The sequence below is a fragment of the Danio aesculapii genome, chromosome 8, assembly GCF_903798145.1.
Source record: "Danio aesculapii chromosome 8, fDanAes4.1, whole genome shotgun sequence".
Taxonomy (NCBI): Eukaryota; Metazoa; Chordata; class Actinopteri; order Cypriniformes; family Danionidae; genus Danio; species Danio aesculapii.
In genome coordinates, this window is record NC_079442.1 from 45,857,960 (window position 1) to 45,878,460 (window position 20,501).

General features: G+C 34.0%; 1 protein-coding gene across 2 annotated transcripts in view; it reads right to left on the minus strand.

Annotated features, from left to right (window-relative positions):
- Positions 1 to 12,924: 12,924 nt before the first annotated feature.
- tfe3a (transcription factor binding to IGHM enhancer 3a) overlaps positions 12,925 to 20,501 on the minus strand; it is a 34,330-nt gene continuing 26,753 nt past the window's right edge. For both annotated transcript variants that reach the window (XM_056464068.1, XM_056464069.1), the window contains exons 7-10: positions 18,657 to 18,713; positions 18,361 to 18,436; positions 16,261 to 16,408; positions 12,925 to 13,726 (exon numbers count right to left, since the gene is read on the minus strand). In XM_056464068.1, the coding sequence (XP_056320043.1) occupies positions 13,301 to 13,726; positions 16,261 to 16,408; positions 18,361 to 18,436; positions 18,657 to 18,713 (707 nt within the window). In that variant the 3' untranslated portion in view covers positions 12,925 to 13,300. The remainder of the gene's footprint in view (positions 13,727 to 16,260; positions 16,409 to 18,360; positions 18,437 to 18,656; positions 18,714 to 20,501) is intronic.

The window sequence follows — 20,501 nt, forward strand, 5'->3', positions numbered from 1 at the left end:
GATGGGCTACAGCAGCAGAAGACCACACTGGATGCCACTCCTGTCAGCTAAGAACAGGAAACTGAGACTACAATTGGTACAGGCTCACCAAAATTGGACAATAGAAGATTGGAAAAATGTTGCCTGGTCTGATGAGTCTCGATGGTAGGCTCAGAATTTGGCATCCATCCTGCCTTGTATCAACGGTTCAGGCTGGTGGTGGTGGTGGTGTAATGGTGTGGGGAACATTTTCTTGGCACACTTAGTACCAATTGAGCTATGTGTCAATGCCACAGCCTACATGAGCATTGTTGCTGACCATGTCCATCCCTTTATGATCACAGTCTACCCATCTTCTGAAGGCTACTTCCAGCAGGATAACGCATCATGTCATGAAGTGCAAATCATTCAGACTGGTTTCTTGAACATGACAATAGCCCCTTTCACAGTGATATCGGTAAATATCCGGAAAATTTCCGGAACGACTTTACCGGTATTTTCAAAAAGGGCCTGTTCACACATACAGATCTTATCGGAAAATTGCCGGTAATTTTCCGGAAAGGTCTGTATGTGTGAAAGGGGCTAATGAGTTCACTGTAATGAAATGCCCTCTACAGTCACCAGATCTCAATCCAATAGAGCACCTTTGGGATGTTGTGGAACGGGAGATTCCCATCATGGATGTGCAGCCAGCAAATCTGCAGCAACTACATGATGCTATCATGTCAATATGGAGCAAAATCTCTCAGGAATATTTCCAGTACCTTGTTGAATCCATGCCACAAAGGATTAAGGCAGTTCTGAAGGCAAAAAGGTGTCAAACCCAGTACTAGTAAGGTGTACCTAATAAAGTGTGGTGGAGTGTAAAACAAATTTAATGGTATCTTTATACAATACATGTAAATATATATCAAAGTTTTAGGCATTTAAAGTCTAAAAAAGCCAATTAAATTATTCTAATTTAAATTAAAATTCTCTATCTTCAACCCAGTGCACGAGCCATATGTACTGTTCTAAATTAAAATACAACAATTTAATGAATTTAATAGCGTAATTAAAGTATAATACTGAGGTTAATTAATAATTAAAAAACATCACACCTATTTGCAAGCAAAATCACTTGCTACAGTAAGTTTTAATCAGCTGCCATAAACAGCTTGTCCTCTGTTTCCATAGCCTGTCCTCTATAACACAGGCAATTCATCTATGATTTACGCTTCAATTACTCTGGGATCCTGATTGTTTTCACAGTGGGAAATTAATTCTGGCTTGCCTTCAAAGTGCTAATAAAATCAGCCCTGTTTGACATCTCATCTCAGAACAAAGACACACTTTCAGCCCGAGAGCTTTATTTCCTCTCAGTGATAAAGACTCTTCCTGATGAAGGATACGCTGAACTACTAAAGTATAGTTCAGCCAATAATGAACACTTGCTCTCTATTTACTCTTCCTTAAGTGATTCCAAACCTTTATGAGTCTCTTTTATTCTGTTAAATACAAAAGATGATATTTTGAAGAAAGCTGAAAGACCATTGACTTCAATACTAGGAAAAACAAATGGAAGTTAATGGTTACAGGTTTCTAGCTTTCTTCAAATTATATTATTTTGTGTTCAATTGAAGGAAGAAACTCATAAAAGTTTGAAACAAGTAAAGGGCAAGTAAATGATGACAGAATTTTCCTTTTTTTGGTTGAACTATCCTTTTAAATGTCTATATCTCCAGTTTACCTAATGTCTATTTATCTATGTATGTATAGTTCACCCAAAAATTAACACTAACTCATTATTAACTCTCCCTCAAGTGTTTCCAAACCTTTATGAGTTTCTTTTATTCTGCTGAACACAAAAGAAGATATTTTGAAGAATGCTGAAAGACTGTAACCATTGACTTCCATAGTACAAAAAACAATTACAGTTACAGGTTTCTAACTTTCTTCAGATCATCTTCTTTCATGTTCAACTGAAGGAAGAAACTCATAAGGGGTTGAGACGAGTAAAAAGTGAGTAAATGAGGACAGAATTTTCATTTTTTGAGTGAACTATCCCTTTAAATGTCTATTTATCTCTGATTCACCCAGTGTCTATTTGTCTATTTATGACCCCAAAAAATCACCAAAAAATTAACATTTACTCATCATTAACTCTTCCTCAAGTGTTTTCAAACCTTAATTAGTTTCTTTTATTCTGTTGAACACAATAGAAGATATTTTGAAGAATGCTGAAAGCCTGTAACCATTGACTTCAAAAGTAGGAAAATCAAATGGAAGTCAATGGTTACAGGTTTCTAGCTTTCTTCAAATTACCTTATTTTGTGTTCAACTGAATGAAGAAACTCATAAAAGTTTGAAACAAGTAAAGGGCGAGTAAATGATGACAGAATTTTTATTTTTGGGGTGAACTCTTATTTTAAATGTCTATTATGGACACTATAGGTTTATTTTGTTCAAGCTCGTAAACTTCAAGTAAAGATCTTCAATTTGCAGGCCTATTATTATATTTTTAACTTCATGTTGGTAGGCTATGTTTTTGAAGCATGCCTATAACTGTTTCGACCTGATGTCTCCTGAAATGGACAAAAAAGGTAGATTTTTAAAAAATATATTTTTATCTGTTATTTTTTATACTTTTATCAGGTTTCATTTATGGAAACCTCTAGCACAGGGAAAAAAAAGTATTTCTACGTTTTTCTGAAACTTAATAAATGTCTGAAGGGGTTAAAACGGGAGAGGATTAGAAGATCTGCATGTTGTGTGACACAAAAAACACTAAACTACAACAAAACTAACAGCATTAATACGCGAAATGGATATTTCGGAAGAGACGGAAACGCGTGGTTATCGTAGTGAGGTGAAGAGATTGAGTAACAATAATAATATGCTGATATTTTGTGTTCAGGCGAAAGACAAACACAGACTCAGCGACGAGTTCGACAAACACGACACATACAGAAACACAGAGAGAAATATATAAGTACAATTACACACAATTACCTGTAATTTCACTGGTTATTATTCGGTCTTGGAAGTCCAGAGTTGATAAACTGATTTTTTTAAATGAGGTGAAGTGAGTGACGAGTGGGTTTACCGCCATCTGCTGGACGAATAACCGCAGCGAGGAACCTTTTTTTGGATGTTTTATTGTTTTTAATCGCAATATTTGGGGTGTTTTTTGGTAAAATTGTTCATCAGATTGCTTCGAAAATATTCACAAGGTGTAGTACACACTGACAGAATAGTTCCAAAAAACACGACTCGATGTTTAGTGCTATTATCAAAGAGCTTTTAGCCTATTAGCTAAATTTTTATATGCTGTAGGTTGTTTGCAATCACGTGGTTCTGGACCTGGTCACATAATTTGCAGTATGGTCTTATTTTAGAGAAAACCCTGGCAATTTCACGACGCATATAGGATATTGCATATATTTGTTCATCGTAGTTTAAGGTTTAATTTCTGTTCCGATCTGTTTGGTCCATGCTTTTTCTGAAGGGTTCATTTTATCCCACTGGGTGGCAGTAAAGTTTTTTAATCTTGTTTTGAACAAAATAAAAAGTTTCAATTATAAAAAAGACAAGGTGATATTATTATTGTTGTCATTATTGTTATTAGGTAGATATTTAAAAAAGATAATTAAAATTGCTCAAAAAAGCAATTACCACACATCATGTTTTGTTTGTTTCCTGTTATTGTTTTCTTTAATTCCCAGCATAAAAACATGAGATCACTAAAATATAAGTCATCTACTTCTGCAAATGAACTCTTGATATATTTTCATAATTCTTCATAAGCTCAGACCATTCTGTTGTAAAATAATTGTCTTCTCTCCTTTAAAAGCCACCCTCGACGAAAGTGAAGGAAAAATAAATTAATAGAAAGAAACCAGGCTCAGTTGGGCACGACCATTTGTCCTCTGGCCAAACATCTTGTGCAGAGCTGCAGTCTAGGCACCGGAGGCTGGAGAATGCTGGACGTCCATCGTGGAGAAGCTGCAGGTATGAGAAGGTCACCAGCGGGTGTACAGGCTGACCCACAAGGAATCAATCTCATGCTCTCCACTCCTCCATGACCACCACAGCATCTGCTTATTATACGGCCTGGTCCAGGATTATGGAGACCTCTAGAAGTCCTCTACCGTTGGTATCATCTCTTTGTATGTGTTGTCCTTTAGGGCCTCGATGGTTGGCATTATCTCTTCACAGGTCTTGGATCACACCAATCTCGAGAGGCCTTGGGATGAGCATGAGCATTTACATGACAAATTTAAATAAACTTTTAACCAGTGCTAATTATGCTATAACTACTAAACTGTTACTATTTGCAGTAACATGAATCTGAATGAATGATCCACAGCCATATATCCAGCCAAATCACCCTGCAGCCCAAGACTGGTTACTCACTGAAGCTAAGCAGGGCTGAGCCTGGTCAGTACCTGGATGGGAGACCTCTTGGGAAAACTAGGTTGCTGTTGGAAGTGGTGTTGGTGAGGTCCACAGGGGATGCTGATCCTGCGGTCTGTGAGTCCTAATGCCCCAGTATAGTGAAGGGGACACTATACTCTCAGTGAGCGCCATCTTTTGGATGAGATGTTAAACCGAGGTCCTGACTTAGCACTTCTTCTTTGATCTTACTGTTATTTTCAACCATTTTTTCCTTCAGTCAGAACGCTTCTTTCATAAGCAAGTAACAAACAAACAAACTCACATCTGTTTTATAACTTTATTTATACATTTTGTTTCCTAAAAAGTAAAAAAAAAATCAATATAGGCTACTGAAGAGTACAAAAAGAAATCTGCATAACTGTTGCTTGTTTCGATGTTATTAAGAAAATACAGGAATAAACATCCACAAGCATCGTGGACACTGAAATACAGAATAAACGACAGACATTTTCCCTTTAAAGTGTGACCAGACAGTGGACATCTATAGGATATCATCAAGTACATGAATGTAAACACTGCCTAATGCTTCACTAGTCTCCTGCAGCTATACAGTGAATTGTAGGATCTTCTTAATGCATTGTAGACTATTTTTCTCAACAAACAGAATCGATGGCAAGTTTGAGGACATTTCAGCAGACAGAAACTGTGCAACATTTAAGAAATGCCCAAATGTCATCAGTCGGCATTCAACACGATATATATACAGAAGTACATAATAATTTAAGCTGGAAAAGCCACAGAACAAGCAAATCCCTCTGTTTTTCAAGTCCTGAATGCTAGTTTCTTCAGCAGCGAACACAAGATTAGAGACAAAACCGATAAAGGGATCACACTGACATTGCATAGATCTAAAGCTGTGATCTAAAGTGTGTTGCATTAATCAAAATGTATCATAATCAAGATCTCTTTAGTGAATTTTTTTTCTATACATTATTTTTTTAGGCTTTGTTTAGAAAAGTAAATCTCTCCTGTTGCTCCAGCAAGGTGTTAAAACTATCCATACTTTACATATTAACAACATTTTGTTTGACGTTTTTAGTAAATAGCAGTGAAAATATATCTTAATGTATGGTTTATAAGTTGATATATTTGGTAAAACCTAAAAGAAAGCTCTGTACATTAGTCTTTGTGATAGATCTATGGAAGCCACTGGTTATAAAATGTAAAAAGGTAATTGTGTTTGCTTTATATTTCTGCTATAATTGTATTTTCGGGTTATAAACTCATTATGGTAAGCTATAAACTTTCAATTTATACCGTATATCTAATAAACTCAAATTTCCAAGAAAAAGTTGGAATTGTGAGATAAAACCCAAGATACTATATGAAAAAACTCAAAATGATCCAGATCATTAAATCATTAAAATGCTCCATTTTTTTTTTTTTTTTTTTTTTTTTTTACAAATTGCGAGACAGAAAAACTAAGATTTCTGAACAAAAAATGTTGTTTGAGATCAAACTAAACCAAATCAAAAGTTTGAATTGCAGGATATAAACTCAAATTTCAATAATCTAAAAAAAAAAAAAAAAAAAAAAAACTGCCAGAAAAAAACCTCAAAATTCAAAACCAAAAAGGTCAGAATTGTGAGATAAAACTAAATTTAAGAGATAAAATTAAATATTCTAAACTAAAAGGTCAACATTTTGAGATAAGACTCAAAATTCTACACATTAAAAAATTCAGAATAGCTTAAATAAATTCAATATTTCAAACAAAACATTCGGAATTGCGATAACTCAAAACTTTGCAATCAAAAAGGTCAGAATTGCACAAGAAAACAAAATTCGAAACAAAAAAAATTATGAGTTGAGCAATAAAGTTCAATATTCTAGACTAAAAAGGTCAGAATTGTGAGATAAAACTCAAAATTTTAAATCAAAAAGTCAGAATTGCAAGATAAAACTCAAAATTAGACATCAAAATGTTAGAATTATGAGATAATACTCAAAACTTTAAATCAAAGTCAGAATTGCAAGATAAAACTCAAAATTTTTTATCAAAAAGTCAGAATTATGAGATAAAACTCAAAATTTCAAATAGTCCGAATTATGAGATAAAACTCTAATTAAACTCAAAAAGTCAGAATTATAAGATAAAACTCAAAATTTCAAATAGTCCGAATTATGAGATAAAACTCTAATTAAACTCAAAAAGTCAGAATTATAAGATAAAACTCAAAAACTGACATAAAAAAGGTCAGAATTATGAGACAAAATTCCAAAATTAGAAATCATAAAGAACAGAATTATGAGATAAAACTCAAAATCAGAAACCAAAAAAGTCAGAATTGTGAAAAAAATCTAAAATCCAAAAGTCTGAATTACGAGATAAAACTCAAAAATTGATATCAAAAGGTCAGAATTGCAATATAAAACTCCAAAATTAGAAATCCAAAATGGTCAAAGTTGCAAGAGAAAACTAAAAATTGTAATCAAAAAGGTCAGAATTGCAAAATAAAACTCAAAATTCTAAATCAAAAAGGTCAGAATAGCAAGAGAAAAAAATTGAAAACCAAAAACGTTCTAAACTAAAAAGTCTGAACTGCGAAAGAAAACTAAAAATTAGATATCAAAAAGGTCTGAATTGCGTGATAAAACTCAAAATCCAATACCAAAATGAGCTGCGACATTAAATTCCAAAAGAGTAAAACTCCAAATTCAGAACTGAGAAATATCAACTTTCAATGACCTTTTTTCATTTTTAACCCAGTGGCATACTTTAAACTAACTACAGAAATCAGCACAAAATAAAAGGCTATTAAATACACTTTTCACAAACACACATGGATGAGCCGAACGCTGCACATCTACATAGTTTTAAGGATATTTCCCAAGCTGCTCTTGCTAACGTACACAAAAGCAGTTCTGCTTCTCCTTTCAGATCTGTATATTCACAAAACACACACACACACATACACACACACATAAAAAGTGTGGTATAAAACTGCCATGATTTCAACACAGCCGTATGTTTTGCAGCACAAATATTCTCCAGCACCTCGCTGTATATTAACTCATAAAATGATTTCCAATGTAGCTCTCAGCACAATCACAGCAATATAACATGCAGTAGAAATAAAATAAAACTTGAACCTGTCATTATATTCCTGATAAAGACTATAAAGACGTTGGATTAAAGTCATACGTTTCCAAATAACAATGAAGTTTTGATGACTGAATAAAAGTCTCTTAAGCGGGAAGGTCTTTGAATGTCAAAGGAAACATGTTTTGCTGACAGGAATCATCTGATAGCAGACTGCTGATTTAAGCAGAACATTTATAATCAACACCGAGTTATCATCATCGGCATTCCTGAAAATTGATAAGCTGATTAATATTTTGGTGGAAACGTGATCTCTTATTGTTTTCCATACATTTCTAATAGACAGCATTATAATAGGAAAATGCATTCATAGATGCACATGAATGGGAATAGTAACATATGTGTTTTTATTTATAACACTTATACAGCTTATCACCGATGTACTGTATGCTTGTTGAGATCTGAAAATATCTGACCAGCTATTAGAAAATCTGAAACCTGCACTGTTAAAAATGCCAGCTTCCACATAATTCCTTCAAGTTGTCCCAACACAAATCGATTAAGTTAATTTGATTTTACTAATCAACCTCTTACCAATTTACAGCATAGAAAATAAGTATTAAATGTCACCATTTTTCTCAAAAAACATATTTCTAAAGGCGCTGTTGACTTGAAACTTTCATTGGATGTTAGAAACAACCTAATAAATCCATATATGCAAAGAAAACAAATCTAATCAGTTTATAAATGAAGTTATGAGTAATAAAATGAAATGACGCAGGGAAAAAGTTTTGAACACATGAAGAAAGTGAGGTGTAGAAAGGCAGTGAAAGCCCAGACAGCAGCTGAAATCTCTCAGTAGTTCTTCACCATTGTCATTGTAAATGAATATCAGCTGCTTCAGGCCAACATCAACATTAGCAGGATGATGAAGATGAAACCAGCATGGACATTTCAGCAAGACAATAGCCGCGTTTCCACTATCGCGCCTAAAGCGAGCGACCCAGGGCGAGCCAAGGCCAGTCGCGTTTCCACTATCACTTCCGGGGCGTAATTGGGGCAAAGCGGGGCTTCCTTGGGGCCAGCGTCTGGCCTTTTTCGGCCCGCCGAATACCTTGGGCCAAGGAGGGCTAACTGGGGCTTCGGGGCGGGGTTACGTACAAAGGCGGAGTTTTCCTGTCAGGTAAAGAGGAGACGTCGTTCTCGTCGCTCGGCTGCTCTTTTGCGCCTTGCAGCCAAAATCTGTGTTCGAAGTAAATGCCGCCGAACTCGAATGTCCTTATCCAGGGATCGCTGTCTGGCCTTACACCAACAGACCACAAACAGTAAAAAAGCAATCGCTTCGGTGTTCTCCATCTTCCTGCTCTCGTAGTGATGCCAGGTTGTGTTTGTGGTTATAATTTGAGTTTTTTGTTCCCGCTGAAGTGGGCGGGTTGTGTGACGGGTTGTGTGACGTTTGATTCGGGGGACGTTCTGGGGGCGGTGTTTGCGTGACGCGCTGCGAGCAACTAGCCCGACAGTGGAAACGCGACATTTCGGCCTCATTTCTCAACCTCCCGGGCTATTGGCCTGGCCCGATTAAAGCCCTGGCTCGCACTGGCCCGATAGTGGAAATGCGGCTATTGATCTAAAACATGGCAAAGCAAACTCCTGAATGCTTTCAGAGAAAGAAAATCAAGCTGTAGAATGGCCCAGCCAAACATCTGACTTGAATCCAATAGAAAATGCAAAATCAGATTTGATAGACGAGACCCCCAGAACCATCAAGATTTTGACACTCTGTGAAAGTCTGTGAATAACTCACACCTGAGCAATGCATGCGACTTCATTCCCCATATGAGGGGCACCTTTAAGCTGCCATCACCAAAAAAGCCTTTTATATAAAGTATTAAATGTTTCAGTAATTCAGGACTTTCTCCTTCTGTCATTTCACTGTTATTACACACAACTCATGTTTTGTTTTATTTTTATGTTTGTGTTTTTACCAAAATCTGGTTCAGTTACATGTCAACAACTCCTTTAGAAATATCATTTCCAGGAAAAAACAAGACGTGTTCAATCCTTATTTTATTTTATACTTATTTTGAGTGTGAGGGTTAAAAAAGATAATTAAGTACTAACCAAACATGAAGTTTTGATAGATTTACAATAGGATTTCACACAAAAATCTTCATGGAACATGATCATTATTTAAAATACTATTGATTTCTGACAGAAGAGGAAAAATTGGTCATTTGGACTCATATAATGTATTTTTGGCTATTCCTAAAACTATACAGTGAGGCTGGTTTTGTGCTCCAGAGTCCCATATTAGACAGTATCCACACGTTTCTTTATGTCATTATTTGTTCAATTTTTGGCAGTGCTTCTGTGATATTAATTATATCACATTATCTTATGAATAATAATAATAATAATTTAAAAAAACATATTTACGGACACTTCTCCTTTCTTTAGTTGAATTATAAGCTCGTTCTAATCGGTTCATCAAGTAGTCAATGCTTTCTGATGCATTACTGTTTGTTTCAGTAATATCAGCTTGCACATTTAAAGGGATAGTTTACCCAAGAATGAAAAGGTACTCATTACATTCTCGTCCTCAAGTGGATCTAACGGTTTTGCTTTTTCTTTTAAACACAAAAGAAGATATTTTGAAGAATGTTTTAAACTGGAGGCCACTGACTACCAACACAGTAGAACAATAAATACTATGACCCAACAAGCATTTTTTGTTTTTAAAAGATGTCTAATAGATGTCTAATAGACGTCTAAACATAGTTGTCTTGGCTTAAACATGGCTAAATTTGGGCTGTCAGTGAAAATCTTATAGACGATTAAGAAAAGACCAAAACTAGACTAGTCATCAAATACACAGAAAAGAATGACTACACATATAAAGTCTGTCTAATCTGTCTATTTGACGACTAGTCTAGTTTTGAGCTCAGGTTTAGCCTTGTTTTGGCCAAGCTGTCTATGCTTAGATGTCTATTAGATGTCTATTAAACATAAAATAGTTTGCTGGGGAAAGTCAATGGCTTCCAGTTTCCAACAATGCTCAAAACATCTTCTGAAATTTAAAGGTTTGAAAAAAAAAAAGAGTAGAGTCATTTTAATTTTCTGAGAACAATCCCTTTAAGACTACAAGTATAATATTATCATAAACCGTAAACATAATCACGCACCCCGATCTGATCAGTGAAGTAATCCCTGTAAACCACACATGCATCTATCTTTCAGAGTGTTGATATAAAGCTGGTTTTCATTTTGCTACATAATCAACCTAACAGCACAAAAATCCCGACAGGAAACGACAGACGAGCTGAACAGGATGTTCACTTTTCTGTCTGCTGCTTTTTCCTGAGGACACTTCTAGGAACAGTTCTACTGCCGCCGTTATTAAAAGCACATATATACAGCATGATGAACACACACACACTCTCACATTTAAAAAAGGGAAATAAAACACAACTGTCCCTTTTGTATTCGATGTACTACTACTGTAAACTCTGACATACAGTCAGCTGCAAAAGTCTGAGGCATTTCCAACTTAATCCAATTTCCTTAAGTTACACCACTGTTCAAAGGTTTAGGCTTAGTATGATTGTGTTATTTGGAAGTAGACATTTATTTGATCAAAAACAGTAATACTGTTGAATGATTTTGCAATTTAAAATAGCTGTTTCCTATTTTAATATAGGTTAAAATGAAGTTATAATATGCTAATGTGGTGCTCATTAACATTCTTTTAATGGACCCTTTTCACAAGACTGCTATGACGCGTTTATCAATCTTAAATTCTTGAAAGTTTTAATATTTAGATTTTTTTTTAAACTTATGAACATTTATATGCATTTATGTATGTATTATATCATCTTTGCATCAAATTACAAAAAAAAAAATAAAGTTAAATAAAGTCTAAATTATTTGTTTAATGCATTATAATTTCCTTTTCTCTCACTTATGATCACTTTTTAATGAATTCCTGCTGAAATTAAATATTAATATTACACCAAAGCCTTGAATGGTAGTGTATAATATTAGCATAATAATACAAGTTAAAATCTGAGAATGTATTTAGATGGATGTAACGAGGACAGCACTAGAACACGTCAAAATTAATAGCCCTCCTGTGAATTTTTGGTTTAACAGAGCAAGGAATTTTTTACAGTATTTCCTATAATATTTTTCTTCTGGAGAAAGTCTTTTCAGTTTTTAATTTTTTAATTAAAAGATTTTAAATTAGGGCTGGGCGATGACAAAAATGCAATCTCGATAATTATTTTCCATATTAAATGATAACGATATATATATTTTGATACAAGTTGTTAATGCTTCCAGATTTAACCCCAGATTTTGTCCCTCTACCAAATGATTGACCATGTTTTTACTGTTTTAAATAATGACTATTAAAGTCATTTAAAGGATGACTGCTTTAAATATTGGCTTACACACAGCATTGTTAGTTTACAAAAAAAATTATCAAACAAACATAATCCTGTTGCACTACTACACTTGATTTTGGTTTTATTGTAAAAAAAGAAAAGAAAAAGAAAACATGTTAAATGAGAATCTGAAATATTTTATGGCATACTTAAAAAAAAAAAAAGGTGATTTAGTATTCAAAAATGCTTTATTTTGAATATGTTTTTATAAATTGGTATATGTATTAAGTCCGGTACTTTTACCATAAACCGACATATTAACCAGCCTATTAACCAGGCTGATATTTTAGAAATTATGTGATGTGTTGGGAAAAAATGCCTTACTTGTGTTAACTACTGACATCAGGAGTTAGGAAATGCAATCCAAACATTTTTTTTCTTGGTGGGGTAGTTAAAGGGTTAAAAAGAGTACCCGAACAATGACTGAAGCCACAAAAATTAGAGGGTCCATTAAATGGTATAACATATTTTCGGCCAATAAATGTTCGGCGGTCGAAAATTCGGTACATCTCTAATATTAACACATTTTTAGATTCCCATTGTTGCACATTTCTGTGATCGTCTCTTAGATCAATTTTCAGTAAAAAAGTCCAGAGCTTATCATTGTTATTGACAATTCATCAGCCCATCAGCCCAGCCCTATTTTAAGGTCAATATTTTTATCCCATATAATTAAAAAATAAGATTTTTTTAAATTGTCTACAGAACAAGCCATCGTTATACAATGATTTGCCTAATTACCAATAAATTAACCTATTAAGCCAAGCTAACCTAGCTAAGCCTATAAATGGCACTTTAAGCGGAATACAAGGATCTTGAAAAATATCTAGTCATAGATAAATGATACAATTATTATCCTGAAGATAAAATTAGTTATTAAATGATGTTTAGAAATGTGTTGAAAAAAAAATCTTTCCGTTACACAAAAATTGGGGGGAAAATGTACAGGGGGGCTAATAATTCTGACTTCGACTATATATATTTTTTTACTTAATTTAAATAATTTAGCATATTTCCTAATTTTTTAGTCTCAGACTTTTAAAGCTCACTGTACAAGTGATCTTAAAAATAAACTAATCATCCACTTCAATTCATACGGTTGGTGGTCGGGAGTTAATAATTATAGTGCTACTTTTTTCATACATGTTAGAAATACGAAATATATTTTTAGCACTACCTCTACTCTATGTACATATATTCTTCAATATATATATTTATCAGAGCTTGTTGAGTTAACAAACGAAGCATCCAGAAGTCTTTCTATACTTGCATCTCCTCCAGAATCGAGTCCAGAGGATGTCTACAGTACAGCGAATAACAAAGACGTCATGATTACACTGCCCTCTACTGGCCAACAATGGAGCGCACAAGCAAAAAACTAACATCTGAATTGAAGACGTCACAAATCTTCCTCCATGCTGAAGCTACTTCTACGACTACTTGTTTTTGAGGCTCCTGGAGAAACCGAGGAAAGGAGGGGATCAGCGCCTCCTACGGGTGAAAGAGCGCCGCTGTCATCCATCAGAATATCCCCCAAGCCCATATCGGCCATCAGGGTTGGACTGAAAACGGAGGCTGTGTGGTCGTCTAACTCTCCGAAACTCAGCGTCCCGAGCTCTAGAGGACTGGTGACCGTCCCGCCCACTGATGAGGTGGAGGAGGGCGGAGACAGGAAGGAAGAGGGTGTGGTTTGGGTGATTGACAGGAGGGTTTTGGAGAGGTCGGTGTTGGGGTTGTGCTCCAGGGTTAAAGTCTGTGTTTGGGTCAGAGAGTCTGAGAGCTGAGATGACGAGAGGCCGTGGAGCCGAGCTTGCATTTCCAGTTCCTGTTGATCACACAGGAATTATTATTCAAATGCGAACAGGGGGATTTACACATGCACAGGATGCATATACAATTGCAAATAAAGGAAATGACAATTTGGACCAAAAATGCTTCTGTTTGGTGTTTGATTAAGCTAGTTATCTAAAATGAGCTGAAACAACACAATTCTTGAGTTTTTTGGGGGACAACTTAATTGTTTTGTTTAATCCACTGAAAATTCGATTAAACTAATAAGTTATCATAATACCTTCATGTTAATTCTTTAAAAAAATAATTATTTTTACAGTGTAGGTAAGTGTTTAGAATACATTTTTTATAAAATTGGCATATTGCAAATTTTATAAGCAATGCTTTTGTCAACCTTGTTAGGTCATTGATGTGACTCATTCTAATATTACTATGGAAATGTTCAAAAAAGGATGCCAATATTGTGGTAAAAAGCAAATGGATGAAGTAAAAGATGAGCCATCAAAATAAAAATAACAATATTAATATAATAAAATAATACATTTTAGTATTAAACAAAATATCACGATAAGTGAAAATTAGCCTAAATGCAATAATTACTCTTATAATTACTCTATAATTATAATTACTCTAATTAGTAAACCATCAATCTACTATCAGGTTTTAAAGGTGCAGTATGTAAGTTTGACACCCAGTGGTTGAACTAGGTATTGCATTCCAGGATCAAAACAAACTCAAGTGCAGGTTGCCAGATTGAGGACCAAGGAGCGAGTCTGACGATCGAGCCTAAAGGCTGATTTAAGGCTGATTTAAGTTGTGTTCTAAATAAAAGCAACGGCAAATATTTACCATATTAAAAGGAGTTTTTGTCCTAACCAATACCTGGAATTTCTATCTTAGAAACAGTTTCTATTTTTTGCAGCTGATGACATGATCAGCTCAGGTACACCTCATGTGTTTTATTCAGTGTTAAATGCTAATAATGCGAGTTTGAATGCCATTTTACATGACATTAATTGCCATACTACTGAAAGCAGCAGCAGATAGTTCACCTCAGATCTCGAAAATAAAATAAACCGTTTGAAACTGAACTTTAGAACTTTGTCTCAAAACACACATCAGTGATTCAGCATGTACATTTAATAATGCTAAAGTGGGTTAATATGTATTAAATAGACAATAGACCTTACCATTTCGTGAGTGAGTGCATATTCTGTGCTTTTGAATGGCTGTATTTAAATTTCTGTCATGTTTCGTCTGGTGCAAACAGCCAAATTGCTTATCACTGCAAATCGCATCATGTAGCGTGTTGTTAGGACACGAGGTTATAATGTAATCTGTTCTCCTAATGTTTACGCTTGTAATATTTATTATTTGCTAATTGATAACCTTATGTGAAACTCTGAATCTGCGTCTCATTTCAGAGTCTGCTACTGTCCACCAGAGGTTGCATTTCGGTTTTGAGAGCCTTCATCACTGAATGAATGAAATGCGCTGTTTTCTAGCAAGGCAACCTGGGGTGCTGAAATATAATAGTTTATAATAGCTATAATAGCATCGTTTTTTTATATAAACAAGAATGTTCACTTGGCATATTTCTTAAATATCTACAAACATATAATGGTATTTTTATGCTTTAGAAGAGTCAAAAACCCACATACAGCACCTTTAAATAAAATACAACAAGCTTAATTAATCAATATTCAATCAGAGTGCAGTGTTATTAAATGCAACTAAAACTATAATACTAAAAAATATTTTTGTTATTTAAAAACAAGCTGGGAAAAAAATAAAAACAAAACAATATAAACACACCCCCACATATATATACTTAATATAAATGCAACCTAAAATTAAACCCACTTTAAAGATAATTGAAAATGCTTCCTTGGAAAGGAACTTCAGTTTAAGCTGAAGAAATACAATTATTAAACTAATAAAATAAATAAATAATACATTTATAAATAAATACATATATAAAAAAGTATATGGCTACAGTGCTTAGCATAAATGAGTACACCCCTCACAGATCTGTCTTTTAAATGTACATTTTCTATAGAATGCAGTACAATAATATATTAGTGTAAATACATCAGATTAATCAGTACTAAAGCCAAAACTGGAACTAATCTAACAAAAAAACTAAAGATCACAGTCCAAAAATTAGTACACCCTAATAAAATGTGGAGGAATTTTTTTTAACAAACCAGAAAAATCAAGAGAAACATAAAAAAATATATACAATTTTGTTGAAATATAGTAGTTTGTATAACACCTCACCTCATTCTATTTCTAAAGATGTTAGGTAACCAAACTCTTATTTTCATGTATATATAACCGTTTAATAAAACTGTTTCGTTTAAATGCACCAAAAATGTTTGCCTATATTCACTGAGAAATAGATATAAACGGGGTGTACTCATTTATGCTGAGCACTTTAGATTACAAACACTGAAAACAAAAAGCTAATTCAAGAGATTTATGAATAATATCATAGCAAATACATAAGATGGACTGAACTATGGTCAATTTTTAAGTGAGTTGCTGCATCGGCGAGACCTGCACTACCTGAATGCGCAGCATCAAACTGCGGTTTGAGTGTTCGAGTTTCTTCTGTCTCGTTTCCATCTCTTTGGCTCTCTGCTGCTCCTTCTGCAGCTTGCGGATGTAGTCGACTGATGCCTTTAATATAGTGCCCTTGTTCCAGCGCAACTCCCTGTTCAGAAAATAAAAACAGGCTCCCTTTAGACACATGCACTGAATCAAAGAATCAGAAATACTGTGAATACAGAAAACACTTAGGTTTTATTTTAAGCTGTATAACTGATATACAGTTGAAGTCATAATTATTAGCCCTCCTGTTAAATTTGATAATAATAAATAATATATGATAAAGTTCTGTTTATGAAAAATTCAACACATTTCTAAACATAATAGTTTTAATAACTAATTTCTAATAAATGATTTCTTTGCCATGATGACAGGACATAATATTTTGCTAGATAATTTTCAAGATACTAGTACTCAGCTTAAAGTGACATTTAAAGGCTTAACTAGGTTAATTAGTGAAGTTAGGGTAATTAGGCAAATCATTTTATATAACAATGGTTTGGTCTATAGCCACGTGGGCTACTTTATAAGGGGACTTTCTCCAGAAGAAAAAAATATCATCAGTAATTTCCTTAATATCCATTGAGAAATATTTGAAAAAGAAAACATACATTGCAGGAGGGCTAATAACTTTGCCCTTAACTGTATACTGAGTAGGAAACATGTTTCACAATGAGAAAATGGTCTGAGACTAGGGCTGCACTATACTGGAAAAAAAAAAAAAAATCGAACATTTGCGATATTTTGTTATTCTGCAATATACAATACCTGACAAAAGTCTTGTCGCGTATCCAAGTTTAAGGAACAACAAATAATAACTTGACTTCTAGTCTATCATTAGGTATCAGAAGTGACTAATATGAAAGGTAAAGGCCTCTAGATTACACTTATTTTACATGCCCTGATTTTTAATTATTTAATTAGGACAGTAAGGTCTGACTTTGCTTAGACAAAAGTCTTGTCACTTAACAGAAATAATGCACAGTACAGAATATAAAGTCATGCTGCAGTGGAAAAAGAATGAATAGTGTATGACTCCCATGAGCTCGGAGATTCCTTGGATTCATCTTCAATGCTTCCTCCATCTTAGCCTAGACATGCTTAATAATGTTCATGTCTGGTTACTGGGTTGGCCAATCCTGAAGCACCTTGACCTTCTTTGCTTTCAGAAACTTTGATGTGGAGGCTGAAGTATAAGAAGGAGCGCTATCCTGCTAAAGAATTTGCCCTCTCCTGTGGTTTGTAATGTAATGGGCAGCACAAATGTCTTGATACCTCAGGCTGTTGATGTTGCCATCAACTCTGCAGATCCCTCGCACACCCCCATACTGATTGTAACCCCAAATAATGATTTTTCCTTCACCAAACTTGACTGATTTCTGTGAGAATGTTGGGCCCATGGTGGTTCCAGTAGGTCTTCTGCAGTATTTGTGATGATTGGGATGCAGTTCAACAGATGATTCATCTGAGAAATCTACCTTCTGCCACTTTTCCAAATGATCAACTAGAAATTAAGTTATTATTTGGTGCTCTTACAACTGAGATTGACAACAAGACTTTTGTCAGGTAGTGTATATATTGTGATATGAATACAATTTCACTGGATGACTCAATGTCTATTTGGAAAGAATTGATAACTTTAACTTGATTGGAATGATTCTGTAGGAGAGTGTATCTAAATAAAATATAATAAACAACCTACAAGGATAGATAAATACAATAAAGAAAAAGATACAGGTACAGTAATTGAATAATAAAAATAATTCAATCAAATTCATCATTATTAAAGCTATAAACGGTACAATTTCTTATGCCTGGATGTTTGTATAATCATAATACAGTCACAGGCTTCAAAAACACATGCAACTGATAAATTAAAATTCAGAATCAATATTGCATATCTTGCGACGTGACTATTGTGAATGATCAAATTGCGATATCAATGCTAAAACGATATATATTGTGCAGACTTTCTTTTTTTAAGTGTCCTTATAGTTGAACTGATCTAATCAGAGCTGAAAACCAGAGAGAAGTGAGAAAGACAGCAGTGATACTGACGGGTCAGAGGACTTTGGAATCAGAGCTCCAAGTTCCTTAATGCGGTCATTAATGTTGAACCTTCTTCTTCTCTCAACTGCAGAAAAACACACACACACACACACACACACAAACAAGCATTCTTTAAATGGATGAGACCGACAAGACAGGCAAGATGTTTCAGATAAACAGAAAGGTAATTTACTTCCTTGTACTCTACGAAGGATGATTAATCTCAAGAGTTGTTACGTGCAGAAAGTGATGACATATCTTAGAGATAAAACTGCAGGTAAAACCTGCAAGGAATCAAAACTCACTCAGGTTATGGTTGTCTTTCTTCTGCCTCTCCTTCATAAAAGCTTTTGCTTCAGCATCTGTAAAAAAAAATAAGAACAAATAAAGAAATTTATTTCAATGTATTTGTTTGTCCCTGGCAAAAACAATTTCTTCACCTGCCATTGGTCGATTAAACAGATGGCCACACCCACCCAAATGTCACACCAGTAGCTGAGGTAAAGTTCCGCAATTAGACTAATTGATAAATGGGACTTTCAGTAGAAATCAAATCAAGAATAAAATCATAAAACAATTTTTTTACATTTACACACATATACATATACATACATATAGACATACATAAACATTAATTTATTAGATTTCAGCTAGTTGCCAAGGAACCTTTCTCTCTTTCATTTAGCTTTACTTGTACTAAAATAACAACCAAAAAGAAATCTATATTACTTATATTATATCCTTACTTAAAACAATATTGCCTACAACAATTTTCCACCAACAGTCAAACTATCTGTACACCTGTGTACTGTGTACTTGTCTATCTGTGTCTACATGTGTGTAATGTGTGTTTTTCTTAGCGTATTTGTTGTCTTTCACATATTTATGGTCTTTTACATGTTTATTATTAACATTACTAACAGTAGATTGTTTTGTTTTTGGAGTAAGTCATTGTATTTTGCTTTGTATTTTGTCTTGAGCCAAAACTTAAGCTTTTCACTCATCATAGTGCATGTGCTGCTGAAGTGATGATTAAAGTGATTTGATTTAATATATATATATAGTTTATTATTATTATTATTATTATTATTGGTTGGTATTTTACACATTTATACATAAAGTTTAAGTTTTTAATTGTAGAATTTTTGTATTCATTTTAATATTATTCAAAGCTTTAGTAATAATGTTACTTACTTACTCCCAGGGCCATTTATATCGAAGTTGATATTTGTCCGCACCATATTTGTGTTCCGTAACATCAAGGTTTTATGATGCGAGTTGTTGGCCCAACACTCAACCTGGAACACCAGGACATACACATATACACTACGGACAATTTAGCTTACCCAATTTACCTAAAGCACATATCTTTGGACTGTGGGGGAAAACGAAACACCCGGAGGAAACCCACGTGAACACGGGGAGAACATGCAAGCTCCACACAGAAATGCCAACTGATCCAGCCGGGACTTGAACCAGCGACCTTCTTGCTGTGAGGCGACAGCGCTACCCACATAAAATTATTATTTATTTTTATATATATGGAACATTATTACTAAAGCTTTGAATACTATTAAAATGAAAATAAAAAATCTAAAAGTAAAAACTTTATTTCAAACACTAACAAAACTACAAAGGTGTTAAAAGACAAAAAAATAATACTGGAACCAACTAATCAGTAGGCCCACACAGAATCTGCACGCGCCCATCATTGAGTCTATATATTTACTTGTGTAAATGTTTGTTAACTTATTTTTATTCAGTTCTTAAATTATTTTCAATAAAGTTATTAACAAATATGAAAATGTTCATAAGATTTGTTACAATACAGTTTGTAAAGTAATATTTTCTGTCTTTTGGTAGATATATTATATGACAGACTTGTTTTTTTTACCAATTAAGTGGATCTAATTGGATTTGCATTGTAAACATTAAATAAAATTAGTAAAGGTATTCTTTTTTTCCATAAATTAAGTTTTTAGTAATGATACTGCCAAAATCATCCCGCATAAATACGCAGATTGTTTACAAAATTCTGCACAGAAATACCTAAAAAATGTCCGCAGATTCAGTCTGGCCCTACTAATCAGGAATTTCAGATTTAGAAACTGTAGTGTTTCATTTCACCTTTAAATTAACTGCATAACATA